The 14,794-nt window shown below is 41.0% G+C and overlaps 1 protein-coding gene across 34 annotated transcripts in view; it reads right to left on the bottom strand.

The window, feature by feature from the left end:
- ENOX1 (ecto-NOX disulfide-thiol exchanger 1) overlaps nucleotides 1-14,794 on the bottom strand; it is a 536,733-nt gene that overhangs the window by 108,557 nt on the left and 413,382 nt on the right. For all 34 annotated transcript variants that reach the window (XM_070239807.1, XM_023621638.2, XM_023621635.2 and 31 more), the window contains 2 exons: nucleotides 4,281-4,387; nucleotides 382-499 (listed from right to left, as the gene is read on the bottom strand). In XM_070239807.1, the coding sequence (XP_070095908.1) occupies nucleotides 382-499; nucleotides 4,281-4,387 (225 nt within the window). The remainder of the gene's footprint in view (nucleotides 1-381; nucleotides 500-4,280; nucleotides 4,388-14,794) is intronic.

The raw sequence follows: 14,794 nt of genomic DNA, 5'->3' as shown, positions 1-14,794 counted from the left end.
CTCAGAGGCTAAAAAGCTTCTTTAGGGATTAAACAATTCCCATGTAAGAAGTATGAAACCAAATTTTATCTCTATTTCAGCATCAGTGGTGGCTGCCATACTCTGGAAAAGGATTTTTATGGTAACAGGCAAATATCCCTGAAAAAAAAGTATAACGGCCCCAGACCTACGTCTAGAGAAACAACTGGAGCAATTTAAATCACCATGTTCCTAAGAAGGAGTTTAAAATTCTATTAATAAAAGCAGAGTCACTCAAAGATGAAAGTTTAGTATAACTCACATAAAAATGAGTTATGTGACCATCTCCTGATACGTATACCCCACCTAAGATTAGGAAGATCATTACGATACCTCGCGGGTACATGGCAGTTACAGCATTACCTGATTCATCGACTCTCAGTTTTTTAGTAGGGCTGTCACAATTCTCATCATCTGACATTTCCATTTCTTCTTCTCGGCGGATGCCCATGAGCTGTTCACTTTGAGCATTCCGGAGCTCCTGAAAGTAGAGGAAACATGAACATCAGAGTCACGGACACACGTCACACACCTTTTCCCCGTGGCTTTTTGGTGTGTTATGATTAGTCACGGGCTCTTCAGCAAATTATTTCATCTCTCAAGTCTCAATTTCCCCATTTGTAAAAAAGGGGATAACAGTATCCACCTAGTAGGGCTGCTGTGAGGGTTACATAGAAATACCTATTACCATGACTGGCATGCAGGAGGGACTCACAGCTAATGATCAGAAACATGAGCAATGACATTTGTAAAAGGTCTGATCTACCACTGACCCACTCTGTAACTTCAGGAATGTTTCTTCATCTCTCTTAGCCTCGATTTACTTACGGGAATACTGTGATAATAACAGCTTTGAGGATAAAGTAAGTTAATGCATGTAGGATACTCAAGCATCATCCTGGACACTTGGATTGCTAAACTGATAATGTTGACCCCTACTATTCTTCATCCAAAAGTGTCCCTGCATGTGAGTATGTGCCTATGTGTGATCACTCACACACACACACCCACACACACACCCCCCCCCCACACACACACACCATTCAGATATCCAAATGGAAATTCAAAAGATGGTAGAGGACAAAATAAAAACAGATGCCTTCTCTTTTGGTGTTTCACATTATCATTAGGGTTTATTGTTTTTGTTGTGATGATTATTTTAGCGTCAGTTTAAGATCTTAGGGTAATATCTTACTTTCTCCACTTACTAGAGGGGTGACTACAGTCAAGGCATTTAATTTCTTTGAGCCTTTGTCTACTCACACATAAATGAGAAAGAGTAGTAATACAAGGCTGTTGAATACGAGAGTGTATGTAAAAAAACTCATTGTAAAAAGGAAAGAATTACACAATAAGTTTTTTACTACCATGCCTAAAATTCAGGACACTGTAGTTGTTTATATTAAATAATTATGTTATTATTTTTATCAAGCTGTATATATTTGTGAATCCTTATCCATTCTGTTCTTTTACATGTACTATCCTCCAAAAAAAAAATGGGGAAAGAGCTGCAGTTTTTTCCCCCCATTTACACTGAAGTCTCTAAATAAAAGCTGAATACTTAATTTCACTTTATAATAAATAAACCTATGAGTAACAATAACACTAAGTTATAACACCTAATGTATTAATGGCATAACTTTAAACATAGTTCTAGTGCTCAGCTGATGGATGTGCACATATTATCCTGTGTTATAGGTTCTCTCAATTCTCTTCTCTCCTTAGCTCACAGATTTTAACTGTAGCATGATGGAATGGAAATTATTGATTATTGCTAACAGTATTTGCACGGTCAACTCTGAACCCTGGGAATCACTATTGCAAGGACAGGGAAACGGAGAGACAGAGAGGCAAGGTCCGTGGGACAGGCACGCCCATCACAGGGCAGTCCTGAGAGGCCACAGGATGACGGGCAATGCCTCCGTACTTGACCCTTCCACCCAGTAGAAAGAGGTGCCAATTCCACTTGAAACAACACCATCAGGTATGGAGGCGGGTGTCATAGGTGATTAGTGGGGCAGTTTTTAGGTTGCAGACAGCTAATTTTTCTACTGACAAAGAGCCCAGTTCCCAAAGAGGTGGCTTGAAAATACTTGAAATGAGGAAAAGTCAGGTGGAAAGAATAAATGAGGCCGAAAGAGCCTGTTGTATAGTCCCCACAATTAATGGCAAACTGTCATACTGTAGCTGTTCTTGTGAGGAAGGGTGTCGGAAAGGAAAAAATTGGAGGGGAATAAAAAAAAAGCTGAGGGTGTTTCCACAGGGTGCCTCTGGTTCAGCGGTAAATCACTAGTACACTCTAATAAATCTGTAAAGGTGTTGCAGATAATTAACAGATGCTGTACATGGGAACGTGGAAAAATCAAACCAATTATCAAGCTTATATGCAACTGAGAAATCATCCACAATGTTAAATTACCAACTGGTATTTAATCAATTAAGCAACACGGAGGAGAGAAAATCAAAGGTAATTTAGAATTCTATTTCCTAGTTTATTAAAAGAGGTGGTGGGAATCGCAGGGAGGCACAAAGACCCTTCACAGGAGCACCTTTCAGGACTGCATCCATTTCTACCTCCCTGTACGGGCACAGCAAAGCAAGCAGGCTTCCTTGGAACAAAGCTGGAAGCCTTTGTGTGTTCTGCTCAGCAAGAGAGAGGGGGACAGCCCCAGTCCGGGGAGGCAGGGCTTGGAGAAGGGGATCAGACATGCACTGAAGAATGACGGAGATCAATAACTGATACTTGCTGACACTCACATACTAATGCCAGCCTTTTTCTGCCCAGGTTTATTCAGCCTCAAGCCACTGCCTTTCTCAACATTTCTTTTAATCATGTTTGGTTTTTACATGAAGGAAAACGAAATATAAACAATTCATAGATAGGTCATCCCCAAATCTGAATCATAGTTTATGGATTCCAATTTGTATATTTCACCATAATCGAGGACTCTTTCCTTCTGACAATCAACCTTGACTTGGCTCTCAATTCAGGGCCTGGGAGAGCATGAGGTAAATACCCTTCGTTTTTCTGGCCTCTGAAAAATTAAAGAGAAATCCCACCTCCTCCTTATTCATAACCCTGAACAGAGGAACAGAACTGCAACCGTCACCAACCACCTTCTTAGGCATTTGTGAACAAAATAAAATATGTCTTCTTAACAATAAATTGCACTAGCATTTTAAGTGTCACATTATTGTCAAGTCATTCAGTATTCTCCATAATAACAGTGATAATAAAGAATTCATTTGGTATTCATGTGGATGTTACATCTAGGGCCATTGGTATTCAACTGTAATTTAGCATTAGTTAATGGGCACTTAAAATGCTACCCAAATGATTGATATCACAGTACTTTGTGGTTCCTCAGACTCCACATAAAACACTTATTTTACAAGTGTGAGCCAAAATCATTAAATAAATAAACCTTACCTTCTATAAGTTTGGGATTTTGAAAGGGGAATATCATTTACAGAACTTTAATATTAACATGCTAGAGATGGAGAGGCATCCAAATGAAAACATTCTCTCATTACAAAAAAAAAAAAAAAGAAGAAGCAAACGAAGACAGTATACTTACTTTTAAATTACAGGTTCAAAGCGTACACTACACTGTGGGTTAAAAATAACGGCTGGACGACCAATGACTAATGACACGTTCTGGGCCTAGGTGGCCAGAAAGGTCAAGTTCTGGACTCTTTCCTTGGGGTAGATACTCACACTTCACACATGCATTGATGCAGAAGGGTGCACTTGGCTAGCCTGCACATTCACTTCCCGGAGGAAATTTGCTCTGGGGAGACGTGTGATAGAACCCACCGGTGAGCACTGGGGACCAAGACACCACTTATGATGAGAACACATGGATGAAAGGCATACTTGCCATTTCTAGCCCAAAGAGCAAACCTTCATCAGCACCGAACACTGAAAAAACCCCATATTTATTTAAAAGCTAGTTTTCTATTTTATGTAACACTTTTCTTCAAAATAGACAAAGTGCCTTGGTTTACTTTTGAGCTCTTTACTGTGAATGGGAGAGATTCTTTTCCCCCTTTGCAGGGGAGAAAAGCACTCCATCCTTAAGCATTAAGTCAGGTGCTTTTCCGGATAAGGAACAAATCTGAGCTGGATTTGGAGCTGACAATCAGACAGGACAATGGCAGGATGACTGCCCACTGTAACAAAAACCATAACGGCTGCAGCCACACTGTGCTCTGCCAATCCAGATGTGTGGTGGTTAAAAAGTAATAATAAAATCACCAACCTCAGAATGCTTTCGCCAAATGTCTATGTTCTTGCGCTGAGCTTTCGAGAAATGGTCCCAAGCTTTTTGTCTGGTAGAAGCGTTGAAAACGGCCACAATCTGCTCAACTTTGGTGAACAAGGAAGTCAAACAAGACAAGTAATTTATGTTGTGATCACTATAGGGAAGCAAAGCAAAGACACTAGGAGTCTATGGATGATGTCACAGTAGAAATAACATCATCAATATCCATCCAATTTGTGCCTTTTTGTACTTACATTTTAGCAAGGTTGGGGATGTCTCCCTTCAAGTCTGTCTTCATAACTTTAGGTTAAAACAAATTCTAAATATGACTAGGGAAAGTTCATGGGCATCTGCTTCCAAGCATTCTTCAGCTCTTGTTTAAAAATGTGACTTAGTGTATCTATATACCTAGGTCTATAGATACATAGGCACTGGTGTAGGCATACAGATATAGATATATAGATAAAGTAATGCCTGGGCTGGGGGCTTAGAAGTGAAGCCAGGGTGGAAAGGCTTCATGAGGAAGAGCCAAACGTATATCTTTTTCTCTTTTGTTTTCCACCTCAAGGACTCAACTGTAGCCCTCTGAAGACATTACTGTGTCCAAGTTCCAAGTTGGGGCAATAAGTGGTTGTGTTATATTGCCCCTCATCTCAAGGGACATTTTTACTCCTTGGTTCCTTTTTCTCCCACTGTAGCACCCACTGCAGCCAGCCCTCCAGCCTTCTGTCAGAGAACAGGAGCCATTGCTTCCACTTCAAGACAGACCAAGGCTCACCCAACCAGGAGCACTGGCATGCAGATCTTATTTCAACACCATTTGGTGCCCTCCATAGTTCATCACGACCACATACCATTCTCTGTTACTCCATTTTCCCTTTCACAAGTCTCCCCTTCCTCTGGTGCCCAAACCCCTTGAAGTTCTAACTCTATCACTTTGACTTCATTTAGCACTTCTGTGGCTTCCAGGCATGGTGCTATTGGAATGATAATATTGAGGGGTTGTGAACAAAGCTATATAGAGAAAGGATGGGATGTTAGGAGTGGGGCCACCAACTGCAGATTCAATCTTGCTTAAACAGTTATTGATCCAGTAAACATGGGATTAAGGAAATTATAGCACTGAATTAACATACGATTAAACCTGAACTTCTAAATATTTAGTTAAGAAGGCATAGTTAAAATTAAGTGATTCCCAAGGCTCTATTATAAAAAAGGACATCAAAGCTCTTTCAAATCTTCCAGGCGTCCAAAGAATGTCAAAGAGTAATAGAATAATCCCCACAGAAGAACAACACCTGGTGCCACAATTTAAAAAATTAGCCTACAAAATAAACAAGTGCATGATGGAGCATAAGAAAGCAGATTCCGTTCACTTAGAACAGTGTAAACACCTTACGATGCTAATAAGCAACTACTTCCCAATCTATGGATAATTTTCACAGGGGCTTTTATGTTTACTGTTTTCCACCTTAAGAGAATCCCAACTCCAACTCTCTGTATTTATCAAACCTTATCATCATGTCACATGACGACATGATTGCACTCAATTTTAACAGGATTTGCCATCAGCTTAGCTCCCACTCTCCTTCCCTCCCCGACCTCACCTGGAGGAAGCAACACTGCCAGACTAGCCATGCTGAGCTGCTCTAAGGGCCAACTTTCCCCTGACTACCAGCCCCGGGCTCTGCTCCGCGGCGCTGCAGCAGGGCTGGTGGAGGAGGACTGGTTCAGCCCCACTGCCTGGGCTTCCTGTTGTTTTGTCTGCATGCAGGCTGGGTCACTGGGGACTTCAAGCTGCCTTTTGTCCTGGCAGTCAGCCCAAAATGCAGTAGTGGAATCCACTGTCAGATCAGATTATCTGGCAGGGGTGGTGATCATGGGACTGTTAAAGAGGAACGGGCCCCATTGCTTTTTATAGTAGTGCTCTTTGATTGGCATCATTTAGAAGAGTAAGAACTCTGATGTTCTGACACCAGGCCTGAGTGGAAGGGACAGCAAGTGTTGAAGCTGAGTATTTGGGTGGTGATAGTCAAAATTCTGCCATCAATCAGGGAAGGCTGTTAATAAAGGGGATACACTAACGAGAAAATTATGTGTTCATACATGGGTGCGTGGAGTGGGTGTAAGGTAAGAGAGACCAGTAAAGCACATGGAGGAGTACAGAAGAGAAAGCTCTTAGAAGACACAATGGGCAAATACTGCACAGGTTCAAGGGTAAAAACATATCCTCCAATATCTACTCAAGCTATGTACTATTGAAGATACTCCCTGTTGAGGCTAAGTGCCTCAGGTATTTAGAACATGCTATAACCATATCCCTGGGCGTAAGTTCAATTCATTCATTCATTCGTTCATTCAGCAAACATCTGAGATTGTACTAGTTACCAGGCACTTGACTGATTGCTATGGATGGATGAATGAATGAATAAATAAATATATACATATAAAACATAGTCCTTGCCCTTACCAGGTCTTAAATGATGAATCAATGCTTGTTCAGCAGAGAAGGCAGGGGCAGCCCATTCAAAGGCTAGCATGGAGCTGTGAAAGGACTTTGTGTGAAAGGTGCTGGAGGGGATGGGGCTAAGGCTGGGTGAGAATGAATCAGGAAGGACCGTGTATGCTGAGCCAGATTGTGAACTTTATATTGTAGGCCAGAGGAGGCATATCCAAGTAGGATTTGTTTGGAAGAAATGATGAAGGCTTGAATCAAGGCAGAGCAGTGGAGTGGAGGGAGGAGCAAGGAGTCATTTGACAGGGCGAGTAGATAGACACCATGGCTGACTTGCTGTGAGGGATGAGACGGGGGAGACCAGGATGACTTGAGCTTGAGAAGTACCTCAGAGACCAAGAGGACAAGTACAAGTGGAGGTCTGAGAAAGAGGGCAAGGAATTTACTTTCAGACATGCTGAATTTGAGATGCCTGAAGGTCATCCAGATGGAGCTGAAATACAGAGTTGGGGGACAGAAAGAAGTCAGAATTCAAAGAGATATGTCTTAAATTTTCTGGGCCACTCTCGATTTCATATAATTGTATCCTTTACAATAGAGTAATTAATTAAAAGCAAAACTAATTGTGATTAATTTTATACTTCCTTTCTTAAGAAGTTTTATACTTTCCCCCCACATATTAACAACAACAACAACAAACCAAAAACTGCATAACTCAGCTTAGGTTTAAAAAATACTCTCACAGTATTTCCATGGCTCAGTTTCCTTCTCTCATTTCTGTACAGACGGCCCCTGAACTGGCCATTTGTCTTGCAAATGAAAGTTCTTGAGCACACAAAAGGACTCAGAAAGAGTGCTGGATCAGCACGAAGAATTCATCATCATTAGGGAAAAACCACCTCAAAGAGTATGCCCTAATGAAGGTGATTCAAAGACAGCATATTTTTTAAATCATAAATCAGGATGACGGCTGGCACTGATGTCACAGAAAAGGCCCCACACTCTCCATCGTCTCCTGTAGGGAGCACCAAACAGCAAGTCCAGGAATTCGACTACCATTCCCTGCTTCTCCGGTGTAATTCACACCACTTGCTCTATGGACAATAAAACTACAAGTAGTTACTAAACTATTCAGAGAAGAGATAAATAGTAAACATTTGTTCAAAAAAGCAGCTTATCAAAGTTGCGTGGAGGCAGAACAAATTCAGATCAACCACCACCCTCCCCCCGCAACCAGTGCCTTCACCGCCGCTAGCAGTCTACAGAGTGGTGGCTCGAAGGCCCCGCAAGAGCCTCTATCAGTCAGTACACTTAAACATTTTGGAAGTATCATCAACAGAAAGAGCTTTCAATCAGAAAACTTTAGGTTTACCCTTCATATCTTGCAAATCTTTCCCCCCAATTCTATATTTTAAGTGTTTTGCCTAAATTAGTTTCTTTGAGGATCATGAAAAAGTCAAAAGTGACTGATTTCTCAAACGTATGCTTGAACGTTAGTCTTAGATGTCACAATAGAGTCCCCAGTACATATCTAGCAGGCACAAATGAACAGAGGGAAGGAGAATTAGAGCTTTGATGAAATTGCTAATCACTCTTGGCAGCGCCGACCTCTTGTTAAATGATAGACTGAGGCATATTAAAAATCTGAAGAGGTTATTTGAGCAAAAGTTGATTTGAATCAGGCAGTGCTAAACCGGAAGTGTTTAAGAGCGCTCCACTGACAAGAGCTGGGGAGAAACTTTGGCAGAAAAAAGGCGGAAGCAAAGCAAGGAGATTATTCAGTGGCCAGGGCTAAAAGCCTAGTCGGCGCTTGTGATTGGTTGGCCTTAGGTTTTGATTTCAGATCCTTGAGACATTTACAGGCTTTGATTTTGGTTTGCTTAACACCGGCCACCGAGGCATGAGAGCCACCTCAGTCTACTGGCCTCCTAGTTTAATTAGTTTAACGCTCTTGTAGTAACTGTTCATTACCTCATACGTGCATATGTGAGGAGACACACGCACTTAACATACACACATATGCATATATTCTTCAGAATTTCAAAAACATTCATAAGACTGAGTAATCTAACAACATTTTTTTTGTACTTTCCTCCACCTCAAAATGTTTGGACATCTGCTGAGTTCAGACCATATTTCTTACTTGAGAGAGAACTTTATATATTATCTTGGCAAGCACTTGTCTTCAGTCTTTCCAGGGAAGGAAAGCTCAGAACAGGGCATCCATTTATCCTGGAATAGAGCACATTTAAACAAGGAGCAGGGCACCAAGCACAAAACCTCTGATTTCTGGGCCGCACAAGGCTCCTGAATTCTGAGTTCTGGGCAGAAACGCATTGGAAGCAGAGAAGCACAAAGGTCAGGCTCCTCCCAAGGACACAAACGCAGCCCTTTCTCCCTCACGTCCTCCTGACGACATCTGTCTCATAGTCCCTGCACCTCCTGCATCTTTTGTTCCAGCTAAACAGCTGTGAAAGAGCCTTAAATCCGCTCAGTGTCCCAAATAGCTGTAGAAACTGATTGAATCCTTACAGGCAGTAGGCCTGTCGAAACAGAGCACCCTCAAACAAATCTTCCAAGCTTAACTTTTGTTTTTAATGTTATCTGGGCTCCTGTAGGGTTCCAAGGAAATTTTCTTTTCCCTTAAAGGATGACATTTTCCCAAATCCTCTATGAATAGCTCATAAGAGATCGTCAAAGGCAAATAAGAGATGAAACAGTTGACTTCTCCCATCCTAGCTGTGATTGTTGTTTTTAAATACTAAAAGCTAGGGTGGAATTGATGAGCCTTGGCCTGGATTGAAGAATTGCAACGGAGGGAATGTAGTAAGTGATCTGGGCTCTCAGGACACCAGAGGAGCAAGACAAAGCCAGAGGGAGGAGCAATTAGTGCCTGACAGACAGGGGAAGCTGCTATAAGAGATTCCCTGAGAGAGTCTTGCGCACTCACTCGGGTGCTGGGTCTCGAGCACAGAGGAGCCTGCCAGTGAGTCTGGCGGGAAGCCCAGGAAACAGAGAATTAACACGGTCAAACCCACATATTAGGGAAGCACAGACTAGAATTTCAAGTTGAGGAGAAAAAGGGGCATTCTAGGGTTTTGTCTTGAGATGAGTAAAAAGAGCATTGCATGACATTGTGAATCCATTACAGTTAAACCTGAGGCCAGAACACCAAGGGCAGGTGCTTCTGAAATTCTGACTGGATGAAGCCAGAGATTCAGTTCTTCGGGGGGAATGGGATGAGGAAACAAAGAAAGAAAGAGAAACATGCTGATCAAATTATAAAGAAAGAAATAGGGTATTTTAGCAAATTTCAAGCAAGCAGGAAATGGTGACATTGTTCAAATAAATGGAAAGACATTAGGCCGACAGTGACTTTTTAGGCTTGGTATAAATTCAAATAGCATTTCATGGAACTGTGGATGCTCTTATTAATGCATATATTCCAGTATTTTGGAAAGTAAAACAAAAATCTATGAGAATATTATAATTTTACTGTAATATATAGCATTTATTAGGCTTTTAAAATCCAATAAATCCCCCTGCCTAGACTATCCCTATTGACTAACTAAAATAATATACATTTATAAGAAAAAAGGAACACAATGAAAAGTAAAAGTTTACCTTCCCATCCCAACTTCCCCCACCCAGTTTCTCTATTTAAAGGTAACCACTGTCAACAGATTCTAGCACATCCATCCAGAGAAAAAATTATGCATATAGTACACGCTATTTTCCTTTTGTATATATTTTTTGTATATTTGTATATTTTTCCTTCTGTATATTTTCCTATGTGTAACTTTTTTTAACTTACACAAAAGTGTTACTATTATATACACTGTGCTGTACATTGCTTTTTTTCACTCAACATATCTTGGAAATCTATTCACATGTATATTATTAGTAAGGCTTCAGTGAACATCCTCAGACATATTTCCTGACATTCTTATATAAACATCTTTATAAGAAATTCTTAGCAGTGGAAAGGATAGATAAGAATATCTGAGTTCTTATTTTTTGAGAGCTATTGCCAAATTGTACTCCAATTTTATGCTCGCTAAGTGTTTTCCAGATTGTTTCCCTATCCCTTGTCAACGGTTGGTAATCAAACATCTAATTTTTGCCATGCCTGACAGATAAGAAAAGGCATGAATGCATGATAACCAGTTCTCTGCACCAGAGCTATCTACATTTGCAGTTTCCATTATGCATCATAGAAACAGGTCCACGGATTCACCAAACCTGCCCTTTTATCAGTAGCTGATTTGTTGCTAAGAGTGATCATCCCACAGGAAGGGGAGAGACCTGGTTTCTGGGCATGTCATCTCCTTTATGACCCTCACAATGCTGACCCTGCTTTCCTCTGGGTCACCACTAACTCCATTAATGGTGCCATGAAAATCACATAACAGTAGTTGGCTATTTCTAATCACATAGACTTACTGGGCCAGGCACTATGCTTCATGATTTAAAATAGAGGTTTTCAAAGACTCTTTTAATATACATTGGTTGCCAGTTTTATTGAGATATAATTGACATATAACATTGCATGAGGTTAAGGTATATAACATAATGATTGGATATATATTTGCAAAATGATTACCACAATAAGTTTAGTTAACACATCTATCACTTCACAGTTACAATTTTTTTTATTGTTATGAGAACTTTTAAGATCGATTATCTTAGCAACTTTCAAACACACAATATAGTATTGTTAACTATAGTCACCATGCTGTACATTACATCCCCAGGGCTTATTTATCTTTAACTGGAAGTTTGTACCTTTTCACCCCCTTTCACCCATTTCTGCCACCTGCACCCTCTGCCTCTGGCAACCACCAACCCAGAAGATTGTGTTTTAACAAGCTTTCCAGGTGATTCCGACACGTGTTAAAGTTTGAGAACCTACGATTTAAAACATTATCTCATTTAAATTTACCAACAACCCTCTGAGGCGGGTGCTATCATTATACCCATTTCACTGATGAAGAAACTGATTCCCAGAGAAGTATAATTACTTGTCCAAGGTCATCTACTTAGCAAGTGGTGAAGCTGGGAATAGAAATTGCGTCTGCCCAACGTCAATCATGTATTTATACCCATTTGTATATGTATTTATACTATGGGCCAAAGTCTCAGGAGTACTGTGGAGTGTAATGTGCCAGATACTGTACTGGGTAGTGGGGATAAAAAGATCCAAAGATGCTGCTGGTCCTCACAGCCCTGGGGGAAGACAGCCATATACGCAACTGAATCACAGTATCAGAACCACTGGAAGGGAACCTGCAGAGTGCCAAAGGAGGCAGGAAAGGCAGAAATGATCTTGTAGGTAGAATTTTCTAACACAAAGAAGCCAACTATTTGAGGTTGTGATGGAGCAGGAAGCTGCACTGACTCTTCTCCAAAAGTGTTGAGGAATCTGAAAGACAGTGAAGAAGAATGGAAGTGTCTGGAAAAAGGGACCCTACTTATGTGTCGACCATATCGGAACTGACTCCTCTCAGTGTGTGCCCTCAGCACACACTGTAATCTAAAATCCATTCAGCCCTACTTTATCACTGTTGTTGAATAATAAGCCTTAGCAGGGGGCACTTGAGGAGGTGGGGCCAAGGGAATGCTTTCAGGAATGGCACAGTTTTCAGGGGCTGCACGTGAGAGGGGAGGGAGAGCCAGGAAGCCTGTGTTGGTGAAGTCGCAGCTCCCCGCTAAGCAGCTGTGAGGCCTGAAGAAAGCCTCTCTCTGACTGAATCCCCAGGTAAAGGGTGATAGACTAGTCCATCCTTAATATCCTTCTGACCTCTGTGATCCTACAGGACAGGGGTCAGCCAACTTCCAAGGAACAGAGAGTGAATATTTTTGGCTTTGTGGGTCACACAAGTACCCTGCTAGAGAAGGTGCCTGCAGACCTAAGCAGTTTGTCTCCTTAAATAGAACTCTTCTCACTCGGTCTGTGGCTACTCTTTCATGATCCTCCCTGGACACTGTTTTTGCGTGTTTGAGCATAAACACTAAGTTGTACTTCTCTTTCAGTGGCACGAGTCAAGAACACATCATCTTTGCCTTAAAGTAACTTTACTGACACCTCACTTTTCCTCAGAGCTAGTTTGAAAGTGTCCTGGCTTTACAAAGTTTTCGTGAAAAAATTTTCTACGTGTGGATTCTTTCCAAACTAGTTCAGAGGCTGTTACCTCATAGCACCTCCCCCTTATCACCACCACCTCCAACACCCTTACACTTGGCAGTGGCTTTTATTCTAGTCTTTGCAAGTGGCTCATATCAAGGTAGCAGGGTTTTCATCTTTGCCTCCCAAAAGTTATATCTTTCCTGAATCTCTTTGCTTCACTCAACACACATATATTAATTACTGAAATCTAGCCTTCTACAATTTTCTATCATCCCAGAGTGTAAGACTTAACTTCTCTCTCATAGTTTGCTATCATTAAAAAAACCTTTTTTTAATGTTAATATCATGGTGGTATTACTTGGCTTAGTATATAGATTTTCAGTGAGTCTGAAAGGAGAGAGAGCAAAAAAGGCCCAACTCAGTTCTGGCAGGCTTCCAGCATCTTCTACTCTCAGTTTCAGTATCCTGTGAAAGAGGAAATTCTGTGCTCATCCTTGATTTGAAGTGTTTATAAAAAATATTTTCTCTGGACATTTATCCCCTGAGAGCAAAGAGGTATTTTTTTTTTTTTAATGAAAATTATGTTTCTAGCACTTAAAACATTGGCAAATATAGCTATCTGTATGATGCTGAGGAAAAACAGAAAATCTGTCGAGTTGCTAAAGCAGTTATGGGGAATTTTTTTCCCATGGATGAAGGATAGCAATGACGACCACAGACACGGGAAAACATTTTAACACTTCCTAAAATTCTTTTTCAACAGCAGGGACATAGAAGCCAAATTTCCCTTGGTGGAAATAAAAAAAAATGTTGAGCTGAGATGTTCCTACGAAATAAATGATTTCAGAGAGAGAATTTTACACAGAAGAAATGTGGACGAGGACACCAATCTGCCTGAGAGGGGAATCATGGTACACATGAAGATCAGAAACCCCTCGCATTTCACTCCACCCTTAGTGCTCTACCTGACGCTTAGCAGGGACCTGATAAATATTTGTGGATGAATTTCATCATTCATTCAAACACCTGAGGCTTTTACGATTTTAGTCAAGAAAATAGATTAGGACACGACAGAGGGGAACGGTGAGTGCAAGGCGCTGCTTCTCTGATGAGAATTTTGACCAGTCTGCAGCACCGGCAGGGTGCCACGCACACACTCTCAGGGATGAAATGTGGCTTAAAATTCACAGGGCTGCTGGGCAGACATAACTTTCCTAAAGTCACCTGGCTAAACTAATGGTCAAGCTGGGATTAGAACCAGGATCTCTTCACGCCTAGTCAAAAGTCTTCCCACTCTTTGCTATTTTCAAGATGATGAGGTTGATGCCATTTCCTATCATAAATGTGTAAAGCAAATTTGCAATGACTGTTCTAACCTTTCCAATCTCCAGGTTAAAATAATATTCATAATAGTACTGTCATACTTCTACTGTAAAATTTTCAACTAAAGTATATTCTACGTATTTTACCTTTAGGTAGAATGGAATATTAGAGCAAAGCCAGTTGAGGTCATGGCTTACCCCAAAACTCAACATATAGAATACATTTTGCAGTTATTAGGTTCCAGCCCTATGTCCAGTATCACCTTCATTTCCATCTAGGATATTTGATCAGCACCTAGTATCTGCGCTGAGGTGCTTACAAGAATTATGCCAGAACTAGGAGTGGTGCAATGAGGTGGGAAAAGAGAACAGCAAATGGCCTCTGTCACTGTTTAGCCTAAAATCTTGTTAGATTAAAAAAACCAAAAAGCTGATGCTTAGAAAATAACTAAATGCTCAAGGAGATAGTATTAACAAGCACTGCAGAAGGAAGAAGAAAGGGCGATGATTCTGAGTTGTAATAGATGGTAAAGGTTTCATGGAGGAAGTGTGACAGAAGCTTCAATTCCCGCATGGGGAGGAGGAGAAATCTTCAGGCAAGGGATGC

This window comes from Equus caballus, chromosome 17, assembly GCF_041296265.1.
Source record: "Equus caballus isolate H_3958 breed thoroughbred chromosome 17, TB-T2T, whole genome shotgun sequence".
NCBI classification, from domain to species: domain Eukaryota; kingdom Metazoa; phylum Chordata; class Mammalia; order Perissodactyla; family Equidae; genus Equus; species Equus caballus.
Note: the sequence above shows the minus strand (reverse complement) of the source record. Positions and strands in the feature narration are given on the sequence as shown.